The following is a 20,913-nucleotide window of genomic DNA, read 5'->3' as shown; positions in this document are numbered from 1 at the left end:
ACCTAAAGAAGGGCTTCGTCAGATCCAGACTGAGGCAGGGGGACTTATTTCTGCCCGGAGTGTCTAGCGACAGAAAGAGAATAACACAAGTTATTGTAGGAAAAGGACCTGAAGAATTGATGTTGCAGCAATTGTTAGAGGGGCCGGAAATGATTGATTCCACTTCAGTAGCCTGATCACAAGCTGTTCCAGGCCATGAGCAAGCATCCTTCTTCTGTCCAGCTCTGGACACTCTTGTAAAGCCCAAACATCCAAGTGAGGTGACAAAGAAGCTCACTAAGGTTCCACCAAACAAAAGCTGGTTGTATGTGTCATAAATCCCTGAAGTGCTGCTGAGCTGGAATGAAAGTTATGGTGAGCTTGTTAAAAAATAGCTTCTGCCTTTTACCTCAGGTCTCTGTTTTCCCCCTGTCTTCACTAGTTTTAGGGAACAGGACATGCAGGTTAATTGAGCTTATTTCAAATTCCCTTTTAAGAGCAAGTACAACTTGACCATCAGCACAGTGAAAGAAGTCTGGCACCAGAGGGCATCATCCATAACAACCGCACGTGCACAAGTGGAAAGCCTCCAGTTTCATCTCGACAGTAACAGCCTAGGATAAAAAACATTTTCGAGAAGATAGGATAATACATAGTGATCCATTTTTCACAGATTTTGTAAATCTTTGCATATCCTTTTTATTTGCAGAATGATTCTAGGGAATCTGATTCTCTGTAGTTCTAGATGTAATATGTTTAGGGGTCTGTGGACTAGCAGGACTATCCTGCTACCTCCCTCTGCAGGACTGTCTTCTCCACGCACCCTGAACAACTCATGTTGCATCTTTGATAATTCCATTATCAATAAATATGAATCCACTGCTTTGTTCTATCTTTTAATGCAGTCTGTACTCACTCTGTCTGTACCCAGGCATGCATTTATGCAGTAAAACAAATTATACATAGGTTTTTCTTTTGTGTTTTTTTTTTTTTAGAAATAAAGATCTGCATTCACATTTCTACTCATGCCCTTACTCTAATACTCCTAAATAAAATCCACTGCCGGCCATCCTCTTCAGAATTCACCTAATACGTAAATAGAGTCCAGCTGTGAGTAATTTCATTACAGTACAAATTCAGCTCAGTATAACTGTTAAAATAAGTGGTTATAAGTCCAATTTGTAGTTTGCTAGAAGCCGTAGGGGACGAGGAAGAAACTCATTTAATCAGATTATGCAAAATGTGAATTTTTGGACTGCATACAAAATGTTACGTGTTGCAGAAAACATCCCCCTGAACAAACCATTCCAATCATGAAATATGGTGTTGGGAGAATCATGCTATGGGGATGTGTTTTTTTTAGTTGGTTCGGGGAAGCTGGTTGGAAAAAAAAAAAAGGGGACCTTTCTGGCAGAAAACCTGTTAGAGGAAGCAAAAGACATGAGCCCAGGGGTGGAGATTCATCATGCAGCAGCACAGTGACCCTAAACATGCAGCCAAAGCTGGAATGGAAGGGTTTAAATCAAAGCATATCAATGTGTTAGAACCACCTGTAAAGGTTCAGACCTAAATGTGTGGCAAGAGGTAAAACTAGATGATCACAAACACTGAGGCAACATTTCCAGATGTGCAAAGCTGACAGAGACAGACCACAGATTTACCAAATGTAATTCAGCGCTAATTACAACAAAAGTTGGTTCTTACAAAGTATTGACTTACAAAGAAATGACACATTTTAAAATTTTACTTTTAAAGCCACGTGCCACTTTACAATTATGCACTACTTTGTGTTGATCTATCACAGAAAAACAACAATAAAATATGTAGATTGTTTCAATGTTTTTAGATAAGGAAATGTCTAATGTGAATAACTTTGCAAGGCACTGCAGTGAAAATAGAACTGAACTAAATCCTGCAGTTCATTTTGTATCATTCCATTTTTCTAGAGATGTAGTCTCCTTTCTGTTGAGATTATACAAATTACCAAACTACTAATGAGGTATAACGACTGACAGCACCTCTGTGGTCAAGTAAGTTGATCATTAGTTTATTTGTGTCTTTTAACATGCCTCAAACGTGACCCTGAGGCTAAGCCTTCCTGTATACTGTGTTTTAACCTCACACAAGTTCATTATCATTACATCCCCTTTTACCTTCCCCTCTTCCTCTCTACTAATGAGCCATCCTAATGGTCTGATCATCATCATTACCATCTTCACTGCTCTGGAAGGAAAGAGGAACAAAGTTTTAAGTGAAAGTTAAAAGACACAAATTGAACTGAATTCATAATCTACTTAAGATATTCTGCAAATCGCTTTGTTTTTATACCGATCAGACAGTCAGTATCTGAGAGATGATGGCTAAATGCTTTTCTTTTGAACAGAAGTGTTTTTTTTAAGCTTGACAAAATTAAGTGAGCCAGGCAGGAAATTGAGATATATTGCCTCAGCAAGAACTATTATTGTTTATATATCTTGGCTTAAAATGTATTTTGTTCAAAATGTGTGCTTTGCTTTACTTTTTCTTCTTGGGAAATTTAGCTCATATATATAATATATATATATATATATATATATATATATATATATATATATATATATAGACATACCTTCTCATTCAACGAGTTTTCTTTATTTTCATGACTATGAATATTGTAGCTTCACACTGAAGGCATCAAAACTATGAATTAACACGTGGAATTATATACTGAACAAAAAACTGTGAAACAACTGAAAATATGTCTTATATTCTAGGTTCTTTAAAGAAGCCACCTTTTGCTTTGATTACTGCTCCGCACACTCTTGGCATTCTGTTGATGAGCTTCAAGAGGTAGTCACCTGAAATGGTTTTCCAACAGTCTTGAAGGAGTTCCCAGGGATGCTTAGCACTTGTTGGCCCTTTTGCCTTCACTCTGCGGTCCAGCTCACCCCAAACCATCTCGATTGGGTTCAGGTCTGGTGACTGTGGAGGCCAGGTCATCTGGCGCAGCACCCCATCACTCTCCTTCTTGGTCAAATAGCCCTTACACAGCCTGGAGGTGTGTTTGGAGTCATTGTCCTGTTGAAAACTAAATGATGGTCCAACTAAACGCAAACCGGATGGAATAGCATGCCGCTGCAAGATGCTGTGGTAGCCATGCTGGTTCAGTATGCCTTCAATTTTGAATAAATCTCCAACAGTGTCACCAGCAAAGCAACCCCACACTATCACACCTCCTCCTCCATGCTTCACGGTGGGAACCAGGCATGTAGAGTCCATCCGTTCACCTCTTCTGAGCCGCACAAAGACATGGTGGTTGGAACCAAAGATCTCAAACTTGGACTCATCAGACCAAAGCACAGATTTCCACTGGTCTAATGTCCATTCCTTGTGTTCTTTAGCCCAAACAAGTCTCTTCTGCTTGTTGCCTGTCCTCAGCAGTGGTTTACTAGCAGCTATTTTACCATGAAGGCCTGATTCACAGTTTCCTCTTAACAGTTGTTCTAGAGATGTGTCTGCTGCTAGAACTCTGTGTGGCATTGACCTGTTCTCTAATCTGAGCTGCTGTTAACCTGCGATTTCTGAGGCTGGTGACTCGGATGAACTTATCGTCCGCAGCAGAGGTGACTCTTGGTTTTCCTTTCCTGGGGCGGTCCTCATGTGAGCCAGTTTCTTTGTAGCGCTTGATGGTTTTTGCGACTGCACTTGGGGACACTTTCAAAGTTTTCCCAATTGTTCGGACTGACTGACCTTCATCTCTTAAAATAATGATGGCCACTTGTTTTTCTTTACTTAGCTGCTTTTTTCTTGCCATAATACAAATTCTAACAGTCTATTCAGTATGACCATCAGCTGTGTACTGTATCCACCTCCTGCACAACACAACTGATGGTCCCAACCCCATTTACAAGGCTTGAAATCCCACTTATTAAACCTGACCTGTGAAGTGGAAACCATTTCAGGTGACTACCTCTTGAAGCTCATCAACAGAATGCCAAGAGTGTGCGGAGCAGTAATCAAAGCAAAAGGTGGCTACCTTGAAGAACCTAGAATATAAGATATATTTTCAGTTGTTTCACAGTTTTGTGTTCAGTATATAATTCCACATGTGTTAATTCATAGTTTTGATGCCTTTAGTGTGAAGCTACAATATTCATAGTCATGACAATAAAGAAAACTCTTTGAATGAGAAGGTGTGTCCAAACCTTTGGTCTGTACTGTATATATACAGGGGTTGGACAATGAAATTGAAACACCTGGTTTTAGACCACAATAATTTATTAGTATGGTGTAGGGCCTCCTTTTGCGGCCAATACAGCTTCAATTTGTCTTGGGAATGACATATACAAGTCCTGTACAGTGGTCAGAGGGATTTTAAGCCATTCTTCTTGCAGGATAGTGGCCAGGTCACTACGTGATACTGGTGGAGGAAAACGTTTCCTGACTCGCTCCTCCAAAACAACCCAGAGTGGCTCAATAATATTTAGATCTGGTGACTGTGCAGGCCATGGGAGATGTTCACCTTCACTTTCATGTTCATCAAACCAATCTTTCACCAGTCTTGCTGTGTGTATTGGTGCATTGTCATCTTGATTCACAGCATCGCCTTCAGGATACAATGTTTGAACCATTGGATGCACATGGTCCTTAAGAATGGTTCGGTAGTCCTTGGCAGTGATGCGCCCATCTAGCACAAGTATTGGGCCAAGGGAATGCCATGATATGTTAGCCCAAACCATTACTGATCCACCCCCATGTTTCACTCTGGGCATGCAACAGTCTGGGTGGTACGCTTCTTCGGGGCTTCTCCACACCATAACTCTCCCGGATGTGGGGAAAACAGTAAAGGTGGACTCATCAGAGAACAATACATGTTTCACATTGTCCACAGCCCAAGATTTGCGCTCGATGCACCATTGAAACCGACATTTGGCATTGGCATGAGTGACCAATGGTTTGGCTATAGCAGCCCGGCCGTGTATATTGACCCTGTGGAGCTCCCGACGGACAGTTCTGGTGGAAACAGGAGAGTTGAGGTGCACATTTAATTCTGCCGTGATTTGGGCAGCCGTGGTTTTATGTTTTTTGGATACAATCTGGGTTAGCACCCAAATATCCGTTTCAGACAGCTTCCTCTTGCGTCCACAGTTAATCCTGTTGGATGTGGTTCATCCTTCTTGGTGGTATGCTGACATTAACCTGGATACCGCGGCTCTTGATACATCACAAAGACTTGCTGTCTTGGTCACAGATGCGCCAGCAAGAAGTGCACCAACAATTTGTCCTCTTTTGAACTCTGGTATGTCACCCATAATGTTGTGTGCATTTCAATATTTTGAGCAAAACTGTGCTCTTACCCTGCTAATTGAACCTTCACACTGCTCTTACTGGTGCAATGTGCAATCAATGAAGACTGGCTACCAGGCTGGTCCAATTTAGTCATGAAACCTCCCACACTAAAATGACAGGTGTTTCAGTTTCATTGTCCAACCCCTGTATATATATATATATATATAATATATATATGTATATATATATATATATATATATATATATATATATATATATATATATATACATATATATATGTATATATTTATATATATATGTATATATAATATATACATATATATATATATATATATATATATGTATATATATATATATATATATATACATATATATACATATATACATATAATATAATACATATATATGTGTATATATATATACATATATATATGTATATATTATATATATATATATTATAATATATATATATATATATATATATATATATATATATATATATACATATATATACATATATATATATATACATATATATATATATATATATATGTATGTATATATATGTATATATATATATATATATGTATATATATATACACATATATATGTATTATATTATGTATATATATGTATATATATATATATATATATGTATATATATATACACATATATATGTATTATATTATGTATATATGTATATACATATATATATGTATATATTATATATATATATACATATATATATATATATACATATATATATGTATATATTATATATATATATATACATATATATATGTATATATGTATATATATACACACACACATTCTTTTCTTACTATATGTTGTCAGGACCTTGCATCGACTGTCATTGACTTCCATTGATTTCCATTCATTTTCAACCCAAAACCCACCCTAACCAGTATATTCCTAATTCTAAGTCTAACCTTAACTTAATTCACACCTTAGTCCTAACCCCTAGCAAAATACCAAGCGAGGACCATGAAAATGTCTTCACTTTATAACAAACAGTCCTCACTTTGCTGGTGATATACATAAAATGGTCCTCAGTCAGCTGCACAAACAGGAACACACACAGACACACACAGAGATACAAATTTGACCTGTTGGATAATAAGTAGGTTCTAAATAGAGTTTCACGATACTAAAATAAAAATGTGAACTAGAGGCAAAACATTTTGAGCAGACAATTTATTGACCACTGCAATTAAACTCAAACATGTCTTTGTCAGCTGATAAAAGGTTTAAAACCATCCTTTAAAAACCAAAATCTGCACACAAATTTGAATTTCATGTCATTTTCTGTCAAGTATTCACAGTGTGCGGACCTCCTGATGGCAAAGATCTTTGAACGTGGTAGGATTGTTGTGCTGCATAAGCAGGCCATCCCTGCTGCAGTTGGACGCAGTAAGGCAGTCATTCAGAATTTCTTAAGAGGGTTATGGAACAAAAAGTCTAGCATTAGACCCAAAATAATTTCACAAGCGCTGTGCCGCATTACTGGTGCTGACTGCAGCCCAATAACCATCAGACGGCATTTGAAAGGGAAGGGAGGGGGGTGCCATCACGATTTGGGGTGCTTTTTCCTTTAATGGTACAAGGAGCTTCAGATTGTGCAGGGGCATCAAACAGCAGCTGGCTATGTGGAGATGTTGCAGCAGGCATCCATCACCACTGAGGGCCCTCGTCTGTGTAGCATTGACTGGGTTTTTCAACAGAACAATGCTGCAGTTTATGATGCCTGCAAAGGATTCCAAGAGAATAGCGTCACTCTTTTGGACCATCCTGGATGTTCTCCTGATGTAAATCCGATTCAGAATACTTGGAGATGGATGGCAAGGGACGTTTACAAAAAATACACATCAGTTCCAGGCAGTTGATGCTCTTCACGTAGTCATCTCGAACAATTGGAGCAACGTTCCCACTAGCCTCCTGGATTCACTTGCATCAAGCATGCAAGAACAAACTGTTTAGGCTTTTACCTTCATGTCAGCACTACAGAGCCCTGTCTGCTAAAACCAGCCACCACAGAGACTTCTTCCCCGAGGATGTTTCTCTGATGAACACTTGACAGTCAGACTTCCAGAACAACACCATGCATACTTGGACTGTCAATTGTGTATATATGTGTATATATGTACATTTAAAAAGATATTCTTTATAACTGAGAGCAAAGTGTACCGGAGTCAAATTCCTTGTTTGCCTGTACAAACTTGGTAATAATTCTGATTCTGATTCTAAACGACTGTTTGAAGTGATCAGCAACAATGATTGAGCTACTGAGTTCTTTATTGACACTTTGATTTCTGTTTTGAGGTTTTTTGAGCTATGGTCTTAAACATTTGATCAGCTGATAAACTGCCCATTTCAGTTCAGCTCCCATTTCTTTTGGCACTGTGAAGCTCCACTTAGATCCAATAGTGCAAAAAGCAAATTATTGCAATTTTTTAACTGCTCCGTGTATTGAGTGCATATAGGTATATATTATTATACAGTGAGTTTTTCATTACAATAAATTAAAGATGAGTGGAAAAATTGTTATTTTAACCAAGACTAGTAAAAGGCATTGCTTTTCAAAAGTAGTTGTTCCCTTTGAGCCATTTCACAGTCTGTCATGTTAACACTTCAATGTAATTTGGGGGGATTTTTACAACAAAAAACCTACAAATTGTAGGATATATTTGTATTTAGCCCCCCGTCCCCGAATTAGTACATTGTAGAACCACCTTTGGCTGCAAATATAGCTCCAAGGCTTTTGGGGTATGTTTTGTACCATACCAGCTTTACACATCTCCAAAAAACATCTTGTTTTTTGGAATGGGGCCACTCTCTTGGTCACAGCTGTGCGGTTTCAGCTGGCTCCTATTTGTTGGGGCCATTGTATGTCATTACATTGGGTGTGTGGGTGTGAGTGTTTTTACGTGTATAGGAATGTGGGTAGGAATGAAGGTAGGAATGTGTGATTGTGCGTGTGCACTTGTTTTTGTGTCAGGTTGGGTCTTAAGCTGCTCCCTCTCCTGGATCAACTCAGGCCCCCCATCAAATGTGGGGCCTATTTCCTTCCCGCCATACTCCCTGCCAGTGCCTGATGTCTCTACCCACTGGTGTATCAGTGGTTCTCAGTGTCTGGGGTGTATGGCTCAATCTGCTCCGGTGGGGGCCTGTGGGCTCCCTCGGGTTTCTGCACTGTGGTTGCTGGGTGGTTCCCCTGGGGCTCTCCTCTGCACTTCTCTGAAGGGATTGTGGTAGTCCCGCCGGTGATCCTCCCGAGGCTCCTGTGCTCTGGGGGGCCTTTGGATGTCTGTGGCTCAGATCTCCTCCGTGTCTGTCTCGGGTCCAGGGGTGCCGGCCTGTAGCTCCTCACACTTACTGTTTCATATTTTTATGGAGAAGCCTTATAGACAAGCAAGCTCACACTTACTGGTGTAAGTGTGAGCTTGCGGTGTAAGGATTCGGGTGTTAACAGATACACAGATGTTCTGTGTTGAGCTGCGGTTGCCACTGGATGCAGAATGTATTCCTTGGTACAGTGTGCTTTTCGGTAACATTGCTGTTGTTATAAATGCGTTTCTGGGGTGCGGAAGCAATCTTCTGGGGTGTTATCTTGTATTCTCTTCATCCTTCTTTCTCTCCTCTATTGTTTTCTCCTTCTTTCCCTTTTTCCTTTATGCCCCACCTCTCTCTCTGTCTTCCTTCTTTTTTTTTCTTTTCGCTTGCGTTTCGTTTCGTTTCCGTCTTTATGTCTATTGCATTTGGAATTATCCCAAAGCAGTTTCTAATAAAGTTTATATATATATCTCAAGCAGAGCTTTAAAGCGTTAGCTGTAATGCTCCACATGTGAAAGTAAATCTGTTGGGCTTCTTCTTGGCACTCAGACAACAATTCTGAGCGATAATCTGACAGTAAAAAAAAACAACAAATAGCTGCACATTCAGATTGGAAGGAGGTCATCTGTGGGCATTAAGTTTCAAGTTCTGCCACAGAATCCTAACTAAATTTAGATCTATGCTTTGAACCATTCACACAATGGAATATGGTATCATCTAAACCATTCTATTGTAACTCTGGTTGTATGTTTAGGATCATTGTCGTGCTGGAGCATTAAGTCTAAAGTCTCTGACAGGTTTTCTTCCAGCAAAGTCCTGTATTCAGCACGTTCAATTTGACCATGACCTCTGACCAGCTTACCTGTCCTTCCCATAGCTTGAAGTTGCCACCACCATGTTTCACTGTGGGAATAAAATACAATCCATTAAATTCCATTTAATTTACATAAACAAAAACATAAATTAAGGTTTGAAAATGCACAATGGATATAGCTAAAAGAATGAGTAACTAAAGTAAATAAATTCATGCACAGAGTCATGCATGTCTGAAACAAAAACATTTAAACAGCAGTGGAGCATGTTCTCAATAAGAAGTTGAATAAATAAGTCTCACACTGAGTTTTCAGGGAGATGTTCAGTGTCAGTTTTCCTCCACAAAAAATTACATTTTGGTCTCATCTGACCAGAGTGCCTTCTTCACTTGTTTTCTGTTTCTCCTATGTGGTTTGTGGGAAATCAAAAACTGGACCCCTTTTGGGTTTTATTCAGTAATGGCTTAACTCTTGTCACCCTTCTATAAAGGCCAGATTTGTTGAGCGCACCACTAATAGTTGTTCTTTTCACAGATTCACCCACCTGAGGTGCGGGTGTCCGCATCTCCTCCAGAGTTACCATTGGCCTCTTGCCATCCATCTCTGTGTTTTAGATAATGGATTGACCAAAGCTCCATGAGGTTTTGTTTTAGTATCTAATTCTGCTTTAAACTTCTCTCCAATGTTCTCCCTGATCTGTCTGCTGTGTTCCTTGGTCTTCATGATGCTGCTTGTTCTCTAATGTTCTCTAACAAACCTGAGGCCTTCAGAGAACAGCTGGATTTGTACTGAGATTACGTTACTCTACTCTATTTACTCATTAAGTGACTTCTGAACGCAACTGATTGCACAGGATTTCATTTAGGAGTATCAGAGGGGTTGTACATAAACGTAAGACACACCTTTCAGATTTGTATATGTTAAAATAAGAAAATCATTATGTATCCTTTCACCTCACCATTACAAACTATTTTGCATTGGGTTGTTAAATAAAATCCCAATAAAATACATTGAAGTCTGTGGCAGTCATGTGATCAAGTTCAAGGGGTATGAATACTTTCCCAAGGGAGCATTGATCACAGTAGAGCATCATTTAACCTAAACAGGTTTTATGATTTGTTTTGGTCAGTCGGGGGCAGAAAAACAAACTCCAAACACTTTATTGACATATTAACACTATTGACCTCCTTATATTTGAATGTAGCATATATCAAGAAACAATCACATGTATTTAGAATTAATCTGTCATGATTTGTGGGTGTTTTTGGGTTCTTCTTCTTATTATTATTATTATTATTCTTGATAGGTTTTGAATCATGCTTCTGTTTATTTTCCTGGTCATGCTTTAGTTTTTGTCTTCTAGTTCATGTTTTGTCAAGTTAGGTTTTTTGGATCTGGTTATGCTTCAGTTTCATGGTTTGCTAGTTGTGTTTCTAGTCTGTATTCAAGAGTCTCTGTTTTGCTCCAGCCACGTTTTGTTCTCTCCTGCCGGTCAATTAACTTTATTTGGTTCACCTGCACTTAGCATTCAGTCTCCTCGTTCATCTGATTCTTGCTCCATACATACACCTCTGTTCTGTTCATTCCTCGCAGAAACATTTCAGATCACGTCACCTTGTTTTCTGCCAGTTCTTGTTGTTCATGCCAAGCCTGTTCATGCCTGTTTTTGCCTTCACCGTCTGCAGTTAGTTTGTTTCATTAAATCGTATTACTCACCACCGATGCTTCCTGTCCGTCTGCATTCTGGGGTCCTCCGCCATACCAAGCCTGACATAATCTAGTTAATTTATTCTTACTTCAAAGATAAAGCCTGTCTGGCTTTTTAGCTGCTATTCTTTTTTGTGTTCACCATATCATAATGGCTGCTGATTTCTATCCATCACCTCTGTTCTTTATAGGGGTTTTAACTGAGCCTGTTTTTAAATGACAATACTCACCTGCAGGGACTATGAATGAGTCTGATGAGCGCAACAAGTGAATAGAGGAAAATCCACTAAAACAGGCTGTGAAAGGCTTCTCTGGAGCTGAAAGCAGGAGTTGTTATGAGATGGATTTTGGTGAGTTTGTGCTATTGATCCCGTTACGCGCAATCATTGTAGCTACCGGTTCATAGAGCAAAATCTGCATTAATCAGCAGATCTTTCAATGCTGGCCTCTGACCACCTTCTTTCAACACAGTCATGGCCCCTGGTACCAGTCCCAGTCCTCTAGTCTGGTCCTGGTCAGACTCCATTTTGAGACAGTTCCCTCTCAGGATGAACATTGTTAGAATCCCTTCCAGTCCTGCCCGTCAACATTGGAAGCTGCTTCAGACCCAATAATGTTTATAGCCGGTTTTACAGGTCGACATGTCACCGCTGCTGTAAAACTGCATCTTGGATGCAGAGAAATATGACTTAGGCACAGCTGAAGTAACAAGCGCCACAGATTTAAAATTTAAAGGCTGTTCTTGGAGAGAGCAGTGAGGATTTTGCTTCTTTGTCAGGAGGTCCGTCTTGAGGGTGTTTTTTTTCCTGAATTCCCCCTGGTAAAAAACTGTCTGGTGCAAAGAATGTTCTGCACATTAAAATGAAGCCAGCTTCAGCTCCCTCTGTGTCATGTGTCACAGCGCTGTGTACGAATGACGATCTTGCCTGTTAGGATGGGAATTATTTTCCTCCTCAGTAACAGTGTCTTCCAGGTTTGTGACCATGACGAATAAATTGCCTGCGTTATGGAAGAAAGCGAGACTCTGTTTGTGTCCCGATGAAAGACATATGCTGTTAACAACTTCTGCTTTATCAGATTTGTTCAGGCAATTTAACGAAGTGAATCACATCGGGACTGAAATGCTCTCTGTGTGACCTGTGACTGCTCCCACTGCAGGTTAACTGAAGTTACTCTCTTAGATGTTCAGCCTCAATGTTATTCATATAGCTCTTAATCACAGTTAATCTCAAAAGGCTTTAGAATGCCTACATTATGTACCAACAAATGCAAAAACAGTTTTGGATCTGTTGCTACCAGTCAGCCGGTTTTAGAGTCCATTACTCAGGTTTGTTTTTCTTTCTTGCTAAGGTCAAGTCTGTTTGCGACAAACTTTTAGAAGTGGCACCATTGCTGCAACACTCTACGCGGACTGGCCTACTTCGGCAGAGGCCCCCATTGCCAACCGGCAGGACTGCAGATCAATCAGCCCATCAGCGGATCACCAGGTTGCCCTTCGCTGCGTCTTCACCGCAAACCTATGCAAAGCAGTAATGATCTAATTAGAGTGGTTCTCAGACTTACTGGCAGCTGTACCAGTAGAGTCAATGAGATGGTTTATTGTGATAGATGGGAGGAGGAGGATTGTCTCTGGTGTAATTTTCTGATGGGAACAGTCAAATCTTTCACCTAATTTTTCACATTCAGACGCAATGAAGTGAGAACCACAACAATCTTCTGTGTTCTGTCAGCACATCTTACTGTGCAGTCCTTTTACAGTTCAGGGAACTCATCCTACATGAAGAGTCTCACGGTTTGGGAACAATTCAAAAACTATCCAGTTTAATTGCTTCTTTCTGAAAAAGAACAATGTCAATTGATTTTCAGTGAATTTAGTTCTTGTTAAACCTTTTGCCCAGCCAACATGGGCATGTAAGCCTCATAAAGTATACTCATTATTCATATAGCATTAAAGGCCCTTTAATAAAACAATTTGAAGGTGGAGTCTGCTGTCCAATCCCACCCACTATCTGACCCCTCCCCATCCTACAAGCCAGCTTGGACCTTCTTAGTTTTTCAGCTGCTCAAAATAAGAGTTACTAGGGGTAAAAGCTTTTGTGAGGTCCAAGCCATTCGTTTACACAGAAATTGAGAAATATGGCAGGCCCTTACTATTGACACTTAGTCCAGACACTTATAAATGGGGGAAAATTTTATTTCATTTCAGTTACATAAATCACAAGATGCAATGATACTGGTTGAGAAGAACTGGATGAGATGAGATTTTAAAAATATTTTTGGAAAATCTAAAAATAAAATCTCAATTTTCATAAATAGAGATTTAGAGAGAATTACAAGAACATCTGTAACAACTAGAATAAAGGTTTCAGAAATCCCAACATGTAAGTTTGATCATTGAAAGATTTTGTGATTTTGAACTAAAGAAGATCAAATTCTATCAAGACTCACTAAAAACTGGAAAATAGTTCTTTTATAGCCAGGCTTAAAGCATTCACTTTAATATCCAGAGCTCATGATATTTGTTTCAAATGATAAAGCAACTGCAACGTGCAAAACAGACTTCACTTTAATGAGAAATATTGTGGTGTTTTAATATCACCACATCTCAAGACATCCTTACTCATAAAGTAAAGCAACACCAGAGACCATTAAACCTCTGGTTTCTTTAACCAAACAAGTGTCCCTCCTCCTTTCAGTTACTTTGCCTTATAGCCCCCTTCACAGGACTTAGCGATTGATGTAGCAATTACACACGGCCTGTGCAGCCAACTGGCATGCCGATTTAAGGCTATCTAAGAAACACAGAGACCACCTCTGTAGTGTTCGTACTGTGCCTTGCAAAAGAATTCACCTCCTTGGCCATTTACCTATTTTGCTACATTCCAACCTGTAATTTAAATGTTTTTAAATGCTCTTTTATGTGATCGATCAGCACAAAATAGTCTAAGTTGGGAAGGTGAAATGGGAAATATACATATGTATATACAAAAAAAATGAATTAAAAATATATTATTCATACAATAAATAATTTAAATAATGATTAATAATTAAAAACTGAACATTGGCATGTGCATATGTATTCACCCCATTTGCTATGAAGCCCTTAAAAAGTTCTGGTGCAACCAATTACCTTCAAAAGTCACATAAGTGAAATGAAGTCCACCTGTGTGCAGTCTAAGTGTCACGTGAGCTGTCTGTATAAACACACCTTTTCTGAAAGGTTAAAGAGGGCATTAATCAGAGAGGCAGCTTAGAGACTAAAGATAACTCTGAAGGAGCTGCAGAGTACCACATCAGAGACTGGCCTATCTGTCCATAGGACCATAATAATACTCCATAGAGTTGGGCTTTATGGAAGAGTGGGCAGAAAAAAGCAATTACTTAGTGTTAAAAACAAGAAGGCCATACTGAGTTTGCTAAAAGGCATGTGGGTGTCTCCACAGATGTATGGAGGAAGTTGCTCTGGTCAGATCAGACTAAAACTGAACCGGGCCACCAAGGAAAATGTCATGTCTGGCACAAACCCAACACATCCCATCACTCCAAGAACACCATCCCCAGAGTGAAACATGGTGGTGGAAGCACCATGCTGTGGGGATTTTTTCACCAGCAGGAACTGGGAAACTGGTCGGAATTGAGAGAAAGATGGATGGTGCTAAATACATGGATATTCTTAAGCAAAACCTATGTCAGTCTGCCTGTGATTTGAAGCTGGGACATAGCTTCACCTTCCAGCAGGACAATGACCTGAAACCTACTGCTAAAGCAACACTTGAGTGGTTAAAGGGGAAACATTTTAATGTGTTGGAATGGCCAAATCAAAGTCCAGACCTCAATCTAATTGAGAATCTGTGATTAGGCTTGAAGATTGTGGATTACCAGCAAAAACCATTGAACACAAAGGATGGTTGGAGCAGTTTTGCCTTGAACAATGGGGAAAAATCCCAGTGGCCAGATGTGGCAAGCTCACAGAGACTTATCCAAGGCGACTTGCAGCTGTTATTGCTCCAAAAGGTGGCTCTACAAAGTACTGACTTTAGGGGGGTGAATAATTATGCATGCTGATGTTTATTGTTGTGTAGTCCTATTTCTTGTTCGCTTCACAATAACATTTTTTTACATCTGCCAAGTTGTAGGCATGTTCAGTAAATGAAATCGGGCAAACTCTCAAACAATCCATTTTGATTCCAAGTTGCGAGGCAGCAAGACACAAAAATTGCCAAAGGGGGGAAATTGACAAACATTGCCTTGCCAATAGTTATAATGCTTGAAAATAGCATATAACCAAAGAGGCATCACACACCACTGATGTGTATCTGTGTGTCTCCAGCAGTTAATTTAGGGTTGTTGTTTTTTTCCGATTAAACCACTTTACCACAATTTGGCCTGCCTCATGTCTGCTTTTGGACCCGCTATGGCCATAAAACCTGACAGTTACAGCTGGGTACCAAACATAACAATGAACACAATAAAATAATTGATGTGTTTAACATAAATCTTAATTGTTGGATGTCATGCATGTCCTTAAAAGGAAATGTGTTATAGAAAGCACTCCGAGGAGTCGCCTTTTCTGCTGGTAGGACCTGCCAGTAGAGATCAGCACCACAAGAACTTGCCCATCCACTTATGAAGACGGGGCTGGAAACTGGACTGGAACAACACATTAGACTTCAGAGTTAGTGGAACAACCCTTTCATATGCCTGCGCTATTATTATGAACCAAAGGTTTTCACATTCACTTTTAGACTGTGGATTGTAGCTTGTGTTTGGCATTACAGGCCTGACTGTGGGTGACTCACATGGTGTGTCCTTCTACATTTTATTCTGAAATGAAAATACTTTAAAGTAATTCTTGTGATCCTGTCTGCACCAGTGCCAAGGCCATTTGGACACTGAAAAGAGAAAACAAACTGCAGATACTGTAGGTCCACCCACACAATTCTATTAAATCTGTTTTAAATAAAATCCCAGGGGAACATTTTTTTCTTTTATCTACACTGTCAGCATGCTCACTGTAGGGAAAGATGTGGAGGAGTTTAGTAAGCCGGAGAGAAGGCCTCGAACAGCTCCTTGGTCCTACTTCAGCAGCTGCTAGTCCTCTACTGCTGATAGTTTTGTTCTTGATCCTCAAACCTGAGTCCAAAATATAAGAAATTATGCATGGATGCTGTCATGCTGTGTTTGGAGCCCATACTGAATGAATTATCCAAAGGAACGAGTTGTGATTTCAGTAAAACTCAATTTATTTAAAAGATTACTTGCAGAAATGAGATTCATAGTCTGTCATTGCGGCTGTCAGATTGTGTTTTAGCATAAGGCTGAAGGGTTTAAGGGTGCGCACAGAATCTAGCCTTCTTTAGAGCAAGACAGTTCTCAATCTAAGGGCACACTCTAAAGACAATTGGGTTATTTCTTTAATCCAAATGTTGGCTATGCAGTTGGGCTAGAAGTTAGGGAGTTTTAACTAAACATTGGGTCAAAGGTATTGCCCAGCTTGCCATACAGTCACTTCTCTAATTAAGTTAGAGAAACGACTGGAATAGTTATCACAAGCTAATTATAGTTACATTCAACTTTCACTCTGACCAAAGAATAGGCCATAAAGTTAATATAGAAAGACAATATTTATACAAAGTTTGATATTGAGTATGAATTTTGTTACTCACACTCAATTGTTTGTCAATGAGGATTAAATGAATATGATGTTGTCTTTAAGGAACCACCTGGAGAGTTTTGCATTGTGTCCCATCATCTGGTGCCCTTTGTGCTGAGACAGAATGGAGTACTGGACTTCAGATGTGGATAGAAGTATCTAAATGATGACATCACCTATTTGGCAATGTATGGAAAAGACAAAAAGTAAAAAAAAAAAAAAAACAAACATCGGAAATATGTATAAAACCACAAATGAACTTTGGTCTGTTGACTCTTTTGTTCTTATGTCACAATTCCAACCTTCTAAAGACAAATATTCTCGTTTGGCTAAGCAGCCAAACATGCACAACTTATTTTGAGTCTAAGAGAAGTGGGGTGATCATTTTCTGTTCCAAATACAGCTGGGAGGGGCTGCTGTGCTAGGACAGGGCTGCCTATGAGTGCTTGGGGATATGGAAGGATCCCGTGGCAAACCCTCTGCTCACTGAGTACAATAAGAATGATACATGCCTTTACACCAAATCTCCAAAAGTCTTCTCCAAGATCAGAAAAATTGCAAGATTTGATACTAAGGGTCACATGGCTCTATTATAGACCTATTCAATAAATTAGAATATTATTGAGAAGTTCATTTATTTCAGTAATTCAAATGACTGTGTGAAAACTGAGATGTGGAGATTGTAGATTTGTCTATGGTAGATTCTGTCTATTGCTGCTCTATGTTCTTGAGGAGATTCATGAGATTAATTTTCATCCTTTAAAGTAACTCTTAAAGTGCACTTTACCTAAGTGTTGTTGAAAATGTCTACTTTTTACATTTAAATACATTACTTGAGTTAGGCTAATCTGTCTGAGACCTAAGTGTTCTTGGTCCTAAAAATGTCAATATACTTTTAAATATCAATTTTGCTTGACACGTGATAGTAAAATTGCAAAAAGACATTAAAATCTGCTTAAAAATCTCATTTAACCTAAATGTTTTTGTATTTTTTCTGTTTTCACATGTGGAAATTGTATTAAAATTGAGATCATGATTTTACTTGGTGATATATTTTTGCTGTACTACTACTGCTAGAAACTTGATTATCAAATTAAACCCAAATTGGTCGGTTCTTTTCCCTAGCAGTTTCTATGGTTTAATGGTTGATTTGACCACCAACCAAAAGTTCACTTTTCTGCTGAACTTCATTTTGCTTTTTCGCCATTAGTGTCTGGGAACACTGGAGCCCCTACTATAGAGTTTGAGTGCTCCTGGCTCATTGGTCACCCTATGATCTCCTCGCTTTCTGCCACAAAGACCACCTCACTGCATTCCAGCCGACAGGCTCCTCTATTCCTGCAGGGGTTCAAAAACGAGGAGAACTTTAGTTCAGAGGAGCACCTGGACGTGGGATACGGCGACCATTGGCTGCGTGTGGATTATCGATAGTTGCTGAGGGGAACGGCTTTGCTGACATTAATTATTTATAGGTTCCTGTTAAGCGGCGGGGATGCGAGAGAGACGCCGCAGCGGCGAGGATCGCCCGCTCTGAACCGGAGGAGTCACCGGCAGATGATGTCCCAGCGTGAGAGTGTTTCCAGAGGAGACGGAGGAGAGCACGAAGGAGGATGAAGAAGGAGGGAGAGGAATCGAGAGCGGCAGAGGTGGGATATAATGAAGTTGAGTGGGAAAGGACTGTGCACCGTGTGCTCCGGCGCCCTCCTCTTCGTGTGCGCCCTGAGCGAAGTTGTCGTTGGATTAAGATGCGTCTCGCTGGGATCTACGGTGAAGGCGCACTTCCACCTGGGCGCCGCTGCCGGGGCTTTCTACTCCGGGCTCCTTGTGGGGATCGGGCAGGTGCTCCTGGGCTCGGCGATGGTCTGTTGCGTGCAGAAGCCCGGGTGCAGAAATTTCTTCCTCCTGGGTGTTGTTGTCTTCTTGCTGGGGGTCCTCACCGCCTTCTCCGGCGCGGTCGTGGACGGGGACACGGCGTCGTTAGTGGAAAGGAAATTTTCCCACTACTGCTTCCACTCTGTTTTTGTGAACTCTGCCTGTCAGCAGCTGAGGGAGTACCAGCGGACTCTGGTCATCTCCACTGTTCTCAGCACTTTGGAGTGCCTCCTGGGGCTCCTCAACCTGGTCATAATCAAACGCTACAAGGCGGAGCAGTTTTCTAGGAGCAGGCAGCGGCAGAGGCAGAGCAGCGGGGCGATCGTGTTCAGCGAGGAGCGGGACTGCTCCTCCGCGGGGCTCCAGCCGGTGTCCTACATCAACCTGGGTGTTTTCACCGTGCTGGACGAGACGGGGGCCGAGGTGCAGCGCGGGGGACATCCGTCCATCGAGCTGCCCGGATACTGGCCCTGGGACCCGGAGCTCAATCACTGCTTCCCGTTTTCATACCCGATCCCCAGCGAACTGCCGCCCGCGTACGAGGACATTTTTCCCGCTGAGGCATGCAACACATAGCCGCTCTGGAGCAGCTCCCGTCTCTGCGGTGACAATCACTGACTTTTTTTGCTTAAACAACCCCCCCCCCCCGTCCCCCCCAACATAACAGTAAGTTACAGAAGAGGTTTTGTGTCAGATGACCCCCCCTTACTCTCATGTTTTCTGGTCACATATGGAGCCAGAGAAAAACAGGTAAAAGTGGCAGCCTACGGGCCATGACAGTGCAGACACATTCAGGTCCATAAACGCAACAGTTTGCGGGAATGAATACAGTCGCAGTTGATGTTTTCTGAATGGCTGCTGTTAAAGTTTTTACTTGTGAATAAAATGTGTATTTAACCTCAGCTGAAGTCACGAAGCTGCTGCCAGTGAGTGTGTGTGTGTGTGTGTGTGTGGGTGGGTAGGGGGGGTTCTGTGTGTGCAGAAAGAAGCCTAAACTTCCAAGATTTCTGAATGCTGGTGTATTTTTAATCAGGATTGTTCTCATTCTAATTTTGCTGGTTTAATCAGTGGCAAAAACATTGGAGGGGGTTCTGAGGGGCAGTGACCACCCTTGCCCCATCCCGCCATGCACAATCTGTCCTTTATGCAGGGCCGGATTTAGGAAGATGTAGGACCCCTGGGCTCAAGCCAGTTTTTGTGCCCTACCTCTAAAACTTTATTTCTTGTGTGCAAATTACAATAGACTGTTTCTTAAAGTTCAGGCAGTGTCCAAAATAAAATAGATATTTTTTTCTGAAACATTCGTTATATTTTTCCTTTTTAAAAATACGACATTTCTAGAAATGTCCTTATTCCTAGATAATAAAATAAAGCCATAGAACATATGCCAGAACTGTATGAAACACAACAAAAAGTATGGAACCTGAACTTAAAGCTTGTCTTGTCTGATGTGCTTGGGTTCAAAGGGGCTAGGTTAGAGATAGGGCTGTGACATCATTTTTTCAAATAGTTGAGTATTGATTATTAATAAAAAAAAACATCAACAGTTAAAACACCTCCCAGTGATAAAGGCTTGCACTTCTTTGGGAACTTAAAAAAATACGTTTGCCAAATGTCATTTATCTTGCCAAATTTATTCTACAGGTCCTTCTCAAAATATTAGCATATTGTGATAAAGTTCATTATTTTCCATAATGTCATGATGAAAATTTAACATTCATATATTTTAGATTCATTGCACACTAACTGAAATATTTCAGGTCTTTTATTGTCTTAATACGGATGATTTTGGCATACAGCTCATGAAAACCCAAAATTCCTATCTCACAAAATTAGCATATTTCATCCGACCAATAAAAGAAAAGTGTTTTTAATACAAAAAACGTCAACCTTCAAATAATCATGTAGAGTTATGCACTCAATACTTGGTCGGGAATCCTTTTGCAGAAATGACTGCTTCAATACGGCGTGGCATGGAGGCAATCAGCCTGTGGCACTGCAGAGGTCTTATGGAGGCCCAGGATGCTTCGATAGCGGCCTTTAGCTCATCCAGAGTGTTGGGTCTTGAGTCTCTCAACGTTCTCTTCACAATATCCCACAGATTCTCTATGGGGTTCAGGTCAGGAGAGTTGGCAGGCCAATTGAGCACAGTGATACCATGGTCAGTAAACCATTTACCAGTGGTTTTGGCAATGTGAGCAGGTGCCAGGTCGTGCTGAAAAATGAAATCTTCATCTCCATAAAGCTTT

The 20,913-nt window shown here is 40.4% G+C and overlaps 1 protein-coding gene and 1 long non-coding RNA gene across 2 annotated transcripts in view; one reads left to right on the top strand and one right to left on the bottom strand.

Annotated features, from left to right (window-relative positions):
• LOC124859808 overlaps positions 1-20,913 on the bottom strand; it is a 38,346-nt gene continuing 17,433 nt past the window's right edge. Inside the window, exons 4-5 of the long non-coding RNA XR_007036194.1 lie at positions 9,483-9,523; positions 1-63 (exon numbers count right to left, since the gene is read on the bottom strand). This is a non-coding gene — a long non-coding RNA (uncharacterized LOC124859808). The remainder of the gene's footprint in view (positions 64-9,482; positions 9,524-20,913) is intronic.
• On the top strand, positions 17,908-19,566 carry LOC124859807 (transmembrane protein 271-like). The gene has a single exon (XM_047352649.1). It carries the CDS (start codon positions 18,449-18,451, stop codon positions 19,238-19,240), a length of 792 nt encoding a protein of 263 aa, XP_047208605.1. The 5' UTR covers positions 17,908-18,448; the 3' UTR covers positions 19,241-19,566.

Source organism: Girardinichthys multiradiatus, chromosome 23 (genome assembly GCF_021462225.1).
Source record: "Girardinichthys multiradiatus isolate DD_20200921_A chromosome 23, DD_fGirMul_XY1, whole genome shotgun sequence".
Classification (NCBI taxonomy): Eukaryota; Metazoa; Chordata; class Actinopteri; order Cyprinodontiformes; family Goodeidae; genus Girardinichthys; species Girardinichthys multiradiatus.
This window is presented reverse-complemented; position numbering and strand designations above follow the sequence as displayed.